The 8,930-nt window shown below is 38.8% G+C and overlaps 1 protein-coding gene across 1 annotated transcript; it reads right to left on the reverse strand.

The window, feature by feature from the left end:
• Positions 1–4,854: 4,854 nt before the first annotated feature.
• Positions 4,855–7,157, reverse strand: LOC143027467 (uncharacterized). Its single transcript, XM_076188754.1, has 2 exons — positions 6,193–7,157; positions 4,855–5,903 (listed from the first exon to the last, which is right to left on the reverse strand). Exon 1 carries the CDS (start codon positions 6,752–6,754, stop codon positions 6,200–6,202), a length of 555 nt encoding a protein of 184 aa, XP_076044869.1. The 5' UTR covers positions 6,755–7,157; the 3' UTR covers positions 4,855–5,903; positions 6,193–6,199.
• Positions 7,158–8,930: the final 1,773 nt, after the last annotated feature.

The raw sequence follows: 8,930 nt of genomic DNA on the forward strand, positions 1-8,930 counted from the left end.
GCCCCCAGGTCGGATTTCACAGTCTGACATGTGGGTGGCCTACTCATGCATACACACACACACACATATATATATATATATATATATATATATATATATATATATACACATACATACTTACACATACTTATACCAAGGGCTTTTTCCCCCTTACAAGGGAGGTAGCCAAAGCCAAAAGCATAAATCCACTCCCACCCATTCCATCCCCACATACTGTACTCTACTCCCATTCATCAACCCTCCCTCCCTCTTATCTTGGCTCCTCCTGTATGACGGTCATCCATGCATCCCGCCCACCGCCCTGGGTCAGAAGTAATGCTGTAAGACACAGCATATCCACAGCAAGGCCGCTTTATTCAATCGGTGACCCCCACTCTCCGTCCCCACATGCAGAAAAATAGAAGACTGGGAGAAATTCCTTCGGGTTGCGTCAAAACATCATTCGCACACACTCCCTCAACCCCCAGCCCCCAGCCACTCCCATGAATCACAGCTTCATCCATGCACAATCATTCTCCACTCACCTCTATCTTCTGTCTTCTCCTTTCCTTCCTCAACAGACATTCCTCTCTTTCCCAATGCCCCGTCCATTCATCTCATCCTTTGTGGTCCCCTCATGTTCACTCCTTCAACCTTCGCCTTCCACACCTCTTTTATTAATCTTTCTTCACACACTCTTTCCATGTGTCCAAACCATCCCAACACTCATCAACCCAATTCTCTTTCCACCCCCGGCCTCCTCCTCACCTCGTTTCTCACTCTATCCAGCCTAGCAACCCCTACCATACTTCTCAGGCATTTCATCTCAAACACATACTCTTCCTCTCTTATATTCCATGTTTCTACCCAATACAGTATTGTCGGCACAATCCTTCATACAATCTCCTCTTAACATCCATTCACAAATGTATCTGTGTTCTCGTGTCTGGGTTTTTAGATCGCGTAGGGTTTCCCCAATGTAGGATTTTTCACAACCCGAGCACGGAATCCGATAAACACCGGTTTTATTGGGTAAACATCACACGGTCTAAAAACCTGTATACGAGACACCGATACAATGTCCGCCATGATTTCACCACAAACGCGTATGTTGCACACAGGAACTGTAGCAACCACCTGATGGAATGGGAGAATGCAGAACTTCTGGTACGTGAGCCCGACAAGATCCGAAAAAAAATGTTTGGAAGCAGCCATCATACAAAGAAACAACACAATCGAACATAACAGGGGCATGTTCGGTATCTCACCCCTACCTAGGTCCTTTAATACCCATTGACAACATTATTCTAAGCTATCCCTAGTTGCCCCCCAAAATCCCATTTTTCCTCTCAAGGTCATTGTCCACCCTCAGTAGGCAATTGCTCACCCTTCTTATTTATCTTCTTCCTCTTGTTCCTCAGTTGTGAGCTATTGTCCTTCACCCAGCAAATTGTTCCATCTCATCCTTAACCTTTCCTGTTCCCAGACATTTGGTCCACCTTCTCCTTAACCTTTTATTAATATTCAGTGACCTCCCTCCCCATACCTCCCTTCCTCCCTCCCGCGGTCCTTCAGTTCTTATCTAATTCTAGTCATTTGTATTACGACTATGAACTTGAAAAATCTGAAATAACAAGCAAAACTTCGTATTAATAAATGATACGTCCACACATTTGGTGTTTATTTCGATAGACTTCCTTGTTTACTATCATCAGAGATACTATTAAACCTAATTTAGAAAGCGACTTTTTGATGATAGATAGCATTGATTTTGACGGAAACGTTCTTGCGTGACAAAATTACTCAAATTCCACAACACAGTCATCTCGAGTTATGATAAAAGAAACAATATAGATTTAATATATCTTGACTTTGCAAAAGCTTTTGATACCGTCCCTCACGAAAGACTACTTACTAAATTAGTTTCACACGGAGTAAGTGGTAACCTATTAAGTTAAATTAAAAACTGGTTGAATGATCGTAAACAGAGAGTTGTTTTAGATGGCAAAACTTCTAGATGGAAAAATGTTACGAGTGGAGTTTCTCAGGGTTCCATTTGTGGGCCACTTCTATTCATAGTATACATGAATTATATAGATCACGGACTAAAATATATTGTCTCCAAATTGGCTGATGCTATAAAATTGTGTGGAATGATAAATGATCGCTTAAATCAGATATTTAAGAAGATTTAGATAAATTACAGCAATGGTCTACAAAGTGGCTAATGAAATTGAACACAAGTAAATGCAAGGTTATGCACATAGGTAAATATAACAATAAGTACGATTACAAGTTATTTGGAAATTCGTTAACAAAAGTGGATAGTGAAAAGGATCTCGGCGTAATTATCAGTAACGATCTCAAATCATCTAAGCAGTGTATTTCAGCCTCTGAGAAAGCAAATAAGATTCTAGGACTCATTGCGCGATCTTTTGACTTCAAAAGTCCATCTCTCATAAAAAAAAAAATAAATAAATAAATAAATAAATAAAAAACGGCTTGCTGCAACTGACAGGGTTTTGCCATACCATGGGTTTCTCTAATTCGCTTACATTATGTATTATTATATATTATGTCCAGATAATACTTATTCTTCCAGGAATACCTTTAGTGACTTTCAAATGAAATCCTTCAAATTAATCTGTTATAATGTCTCTGATACTTCTGTTCTTACAAAGGATTACAATGGTGGAGCATGCCGACAGGAGACCTTTTGGTCCATAACTAGGTCGGATGCGAAAAAGATAATAATGATAAATAGATAAACAAACAAAAGTAATAAAAACATTAATAATTAAAATAGATAAATAAATAAGTAAAGTTAAATAAGAAGCAAACAGGTATATAGTAAATAATAAATGGACAAACAATAATAATCTAATAAATAATAAACAGACAAATAATAACAAATAAACAATATATAAAATAAATGGCAGGCATTACAGCATCTTGTGTAGGTGTTCATCTAAGCGAATCTTAAAGCTTCGAACTGAACTACATTGCACTGCTTCTGCAGGAAGTTTATTCCATTCATTAACTAAACTATTAGCGAAGTTGTTTCTACCCACTTCCAAATTAAATCCATTTCCTAACACTTTGAGACCATTCTTTATTGTCTGATTCTCATTCAGTGTAAAAAGTTTTTTTTATCACTTTTCATTTTGTCAATTCCCTTTAGAATCTTATAGACTTGTATCAAGTCACCTCTGAGTCTACACTTTTTTTAGGTAAAATAGATTAATATATTTTAATCGATTTTCGTATGATTTATTTTTTATATTTGGAATCAGTTTTGTGGTTCACCGTTGTACTTTTTTCAATCTGTCAATGTCTTTAATGAGATTCGGTGACTATGCGGAAACAGCATATTCCAAATGTGGACGAACTAACGATTTGTATAGCTTGTTAATGAGAGATGGACTTTTGAAGTCAAAAGATCGCGCAATGAGTCCTAGAATCTTATTTGCTTTCTCAGAGGCTGAAATACACTGCTTAGATGATTTGAGATCGTTACTGATAATTACGCCGAGATTCTTTTTACTATTCACTTTTGTTAACGAATTTCCAAATAACTTGTAATCGTACTTACTGTTATTTTTACTATGTGCTTAACCTTGCATTTACTTGTGTTCAATTTCATTAGCCGCTTTTCAGACCATTGCTGTAGTTTCTCCATATCTTCTTGAATATCTAATCGATATAAGCGATCATTTGCCATTCCACACAGTTTTGTATCATTAGCAAGTTTGGAGACAACATATCTTAGTCTGCGGTCTATATCATTTATATAATCTATGAATAGAAGTGGACCACGAACGGAACCCTGAGGAACTCCACTCGTAACATTTTCCATCTAGAAGTTTTGCCATTTAGAACAACTCTATTTTCGATCGTTCAACCAATTACTAGTCCAACTTAATAAGCTACCACTTATTCCGTGTGAAGCTGAAGCTAATTTAGTAAGTAGTCTTTCGTGTGGGACGGGTATCAAAAGCTTTTGCAAAGTCAAGATATATCAAGTCTATATTGTTTCTTTTATCATAATTCGAGATGACTGTGTCAGTTAGTCACGCAAGAACGTTTTCGTCTGAATCATGCTATCATTTATCGAACAATTTTCTAAATGGTGTTCGATAGCATCTCTGATGATAGTTTCCATCATTTTTCCTACGATTGAAGTCAAGTTTATAGGCCTGTAGTTATTTGGTTTCTTTTTGTCATCTTTTTTTTTTTTTTTATGGAAGTAACGTTAGCTAGCTTCCATTCTCTTGGAACATCTCCGGATATGATGGATTTCTTGAAAATAATATCTAATAGAATAATCTCATTTTCTCATTTCCTTTAAGATTCTTGGATGCCAACCGTCATGCCCAGATGTTTTATTAACAGTAAGTTGAAGCTCCTGACGTTATCTTATGAAGTGATCTTTTCTGAAATCGGGGATTTTAGATATACAAGTATCTATTCTAAATTTTTGAGCAGTTTGAATCTAAGTTGTGATCACTACTTGCAATGGTTTCGCGGCTAGTGATCAATAGATCGAGTAAATTTCCATGTCTTGTGGGCTCTTTTACATGCTGAACTATGTAATTGTCAGCGAGAAAATCTATCAAGTGACTACCTATATGGCCACGTTCAAAGCATTTTTGTGTTTTTAACATTTTGTCCCTGATTGGCACCTCTTAAATGGTTTTTCACACCAAATTTATTTCAAAATTAGTACCGTCATGATAAAGTGCTTTAACCAAAAATTCCTTTTGGAATTTGGAAGCAGGATCTATACATATATATTATATACATATATTAGAAAAAATCCAATGGAATTCACAAAATTTATTCCAACAGCTTTCTTATATTGTTGTACAGCATTTTATTAAAAAAAAAAAAAAAAAAAAAAAATCCTATATCAGCAAGAGCCTTCATAAGTACTTTCGAAATGCTTTCCTCAAGTTAATTGAGAGGCAGATCCGAAAGAGATTCAAAGCAAAGTCAGATCAGATTGGTCAGAACTTGTCTCCTAGTTGCCTTTTTCTACCATCTTCACAGTCACTGCAGCACAGATTAGTCTGTTGTTGTTTTTTTCTCATAGTATTCGCTATGAAAGAGTGTACACAGGATGCTGTGTAAAAACAGCAATCTGATTAGTCTGACCACACTCAGAGTTATTAGAGTGATTCGTGTATTTTGACATCTGTGCCGTAAAAACTATAGACGTGGTATTTCTTTCCCTCAGAGTTCCCGTCTGAAATATCTTACATATGATATTGTTGCAAAAAATCACCTGTTTACATAGGCTTATTAGTAAGAGTGAACCTGTGGGAATAACTCTGACCTGTGCACGTACGGTTGTCTGTTGTTTTGTTACTAATTTGCAGCCCTCTGGCTACCTGTCTCGACTTGGATGAGCTTGTCGTGTCCGCCTTATGGCGATACTTACTCAGCAGAGTGAGGAGGAAAACTCAGGAAGCCAAAGGGTTATGAGTGGCTGATTTGCCAGCAACTTGTTTGTTGATTAAAAAGCAGCCATTACTTAACAGTAAACATGCATGATGCCTATAGCACAAGGTCTACAACCAGCGCTTATCATCAACATTTCTAAACCTAGAACACTAACGCCTCGTCGTATAAATTGCCATTCCTGGAACACTAGCCCTTAGTTTTGTAACAACACACTTACTGGGTTTGCTAGGCCCGGTAAAGGACATATAAGAATCATTTATCCGAAACTTTGAAACTACCTTTGAATCAGTCGTAAATGGCAGTTGGAGCAGCGTCCACCAAGAGAGTTTCAGCATCACAGATGAAACTGTAGAACTAAGAAAAGAATGTTGCACCGATTCCAGACAGAATCCCTTGACGCCGTCTGTTGTATCTCCTGGAGGCGGAAGGGAGTCACAACCTGGCCATACTTGATAAATCATCTGCAAAACAAACAAGTAAACAATACATGGAAATAAAAACTGTTCTTTTTACATTGATATGGTGATTAAAATAAAAATGAACATAGGAATGTTAGTAGGTTTTCTATAGGTTTTTTGTTTTCAGAATACCATTATCTTTAATTATTTCAACACCCAAAAAGGGTAAGCTGTTGTTATTTTCTATTTCAAGAGTGAAGTTAATAGAATGTAACAATGAATTTAGATTAATTAGGAAATCATCGATAGGTAAGAAAACTGCAGTAAATGCATGACTTATTGTGAAACATACGGATATACTAGAGTCCCTTTTCACAGATGGAAGTATCGTTTGCATATTGAGGTAAGTACTTCTTGAGGTCCTCGTTACACAGTCGACATTCCTCATTGACCACGCATCCCACCCCATCGTTATAGACTTCACATACACCGTTGCACGTATGGGGAGCGATAATACTTGACAACCAACTTGTGGTACCTCCAATCATTTGGCAGTAGGCGATGTGCTTCAGGTGTCGGGGTATTTTGCCAATGCAACTGATGAGATCGGGGTCCACGGTCCCTACCTCTTGGCATTCGTTCGTCAGAATGAAGTTGGGCAAGTACAGGTTGACGCGGCAGATCACCTTATCCCAATATTCAGCATAAGTAGGAACGTTATCGTTACGAAGATATGTAGTCGAAATACAGTCGACCCCAATGTCTACCTTGACGGGTATACAGGTCAAAGTGATGAAATCTGATTCCGGAGTGACCGGGTGTTGTCCATCATCCGAGACTGGTGTAGTCGCCCTGACTGACACCGTCGTCGCCCACGTGACTGAGCAGATCAAGAGTGTGAGCAGTGCGGCCATATCGAACGACGTTCGGTTCAGGGGCCAGGGTCCGGGAAACGGCCCAGAAGAACGGGTGCTGCGCAAGACCGGTCGCCAAGCCAGAAGTCAGTTCCTTGCCTGGGGTCTTTCAAAGTCTCCGGGAGGTTCACCAGGTCGGAGGACGGCAGCGGCCAGTGGATGCAGGACGATTTCGTCTAGCGTCCCAAGTGGTCTTCTCCGGTCGGTCAGAAAAGAACTCACGAGATATCTGTCAGCAAAGGACAGGTCGAGAGTAACTGTGGGAAATAGATTTACACGTGATCACTCGTATCAGCCAGTGACAATCCTTAGGTATGGTGGTTTTGGGGGGATCGAGAACAGGAGCGCCGGGAGGGGTGGGAGGGAGTTGGCACAACAATGAGTTGCACGTGCCTTCACAAACGCGTCTTAGTCTTCACTGAGAGGTGGAGCAGAACCAAAGTCACCGGACACTGCACATTGTCAATTCACGGGGACACTTGCCCAAGGTCGACGAGTGATGCACCTTGGGAAAGGACGGTTCTATTTCTCTCTCTCACACACAGGCGTTTCGTTTTAGTGTGAATGTATATGCTCATGTGCAAAATCTCCACCCCTCAGTGTTGTTATGTAATGAACCGCGACCTCAGCCTAGTTCATATGAAAAATAATCCCCTCCTTCATGTACGTTAGATAGATAGATAGATAGATAGACTTTATTTGGCAATAAATCAATGTACATGAAGTGCAAATAATGACACGAACACATAGTTCGAAATAATAAATGTAAATTGCCGAGGATAACACAAACATACATAGGGGGTTGAGGGGACCAGAGACACTCATGAGTAATACCAGTCAGTACACATATGACACGTAAACATTGTTATAGATTTGCTAATATTACTGAAATGTTTGTACACATAGGAACATTGAGTCCGAATATTTGAGCACCATCCAAAAGGAACCTTGCATTCAGCAAAGGAACAACAAAATAATGATGAACTGTAACAAAACAGTATGAGTGAGTACTATATCGGAGTAGTACCATTAATAATATATTGCATTTTTCTACATCTGTATCAACATGGATGAGTGAGTACTATATCAGAGTAGGACCATTACTGATATACTACAATATTCAACATCTGTAACAACATGTAGTTTTAGTGAATCCTACACTGCAGCTAGGGTTACCTATTAATTAAATCTAACATTTTACCTGAATCTCAGGACGGAGTGGGCAATTACTATGAGTAGTACATTATAACCTGAAGCACCAGAGGTAGGGTACAGGGGACCAGTACTCGAATGAGTAAAACAACAAGGAGAATGAGGAAAGAGGTCAGATCATAACTGTTCTCGGAACCTACCTGAGGCATATGCCATATTATGACTGGCAAAACAAAGGTGGAAACCAATTTGTAAACATCAATCATTGTTATGCTTAACTAAACTTCTGAAAAAAGGGGGGGAGGGGAGGTCAGAAACAGTTATGAGTGAACGCAGATATGGATGGTATTACTCATGGATTCAGGTATCCCTCACTAAGCTAGTAGTACACAAAGTCAAGGCTGTTCTCTGTCCATAGCTGAGACATATAGTAACCCTTGACTTTTTTCTTGAAGGTAACCTTGCTATTTGTCTTCTTAATGGACACAGGTAATGAGTTCCATAGTTGAGCACCTGTCGGAGTTGGAGTATGTAAAAATACACCGACTCCGACTCCAGTTAAGGGGGCCGTCGCGATAAATTTCCGAAAAAAATCGTATTAAAAAAAAAAAAAAAAAAACTTTCATCTAGTGGCCTTTGGCAAGCCAGTCCTGAAATATTTCAGCGAAATACCAAAAAATAAAGGAGTTATGGCTATTTTTCTGCCCCCCACCCCCACTTTCTAGTACACCTTCGCTGCACAAATGTTCGATAAAGTTATTTCATCGCAATAAAAATGGCACAAATGCGTTGTATTTTGTTATTCACTAATATAGACTACTTGGAAACACATCCTAGACTGCAATCTGTTCTCTCGGTACGTAAGCTGAGCGAATCATTGTGGAGAGAAATCGAATTGTCGTTCCTTGGAGATAGATAGATATATAGAACTTTTATTTACTTTTATTTGAAGCTATAATCATTTCAAGAATGCCTAAACATTCGAAGAAGAAGCGTGTGTTTCATGAAAGCTAAGAAACTGAAT

Source organism: Oratosquilla oratoria, chromosome 8, assembly GCF_046742065.1.
Source record: "Oratosquilla oratoria isolate Oo_2021 chromosome 8, ASM4674206v1, whole genome shotgun sequence".
NCBI lineage: Eukaryota > Metazoa > Arthropoda > Malacostraca > Stomatopoda > Squillidae > Oratosquilla > Oratosquilla oratoria.

Excerpts from the sequence above, each read along its gene's own strand:
- LOC143027467 (XM_076188754.1), bottom strand. The coding sequence starts at position 6,754 with ATGGCCGCACTGCTCACACTCTTGATCTGCTCAGTCACGTGGGCGACG.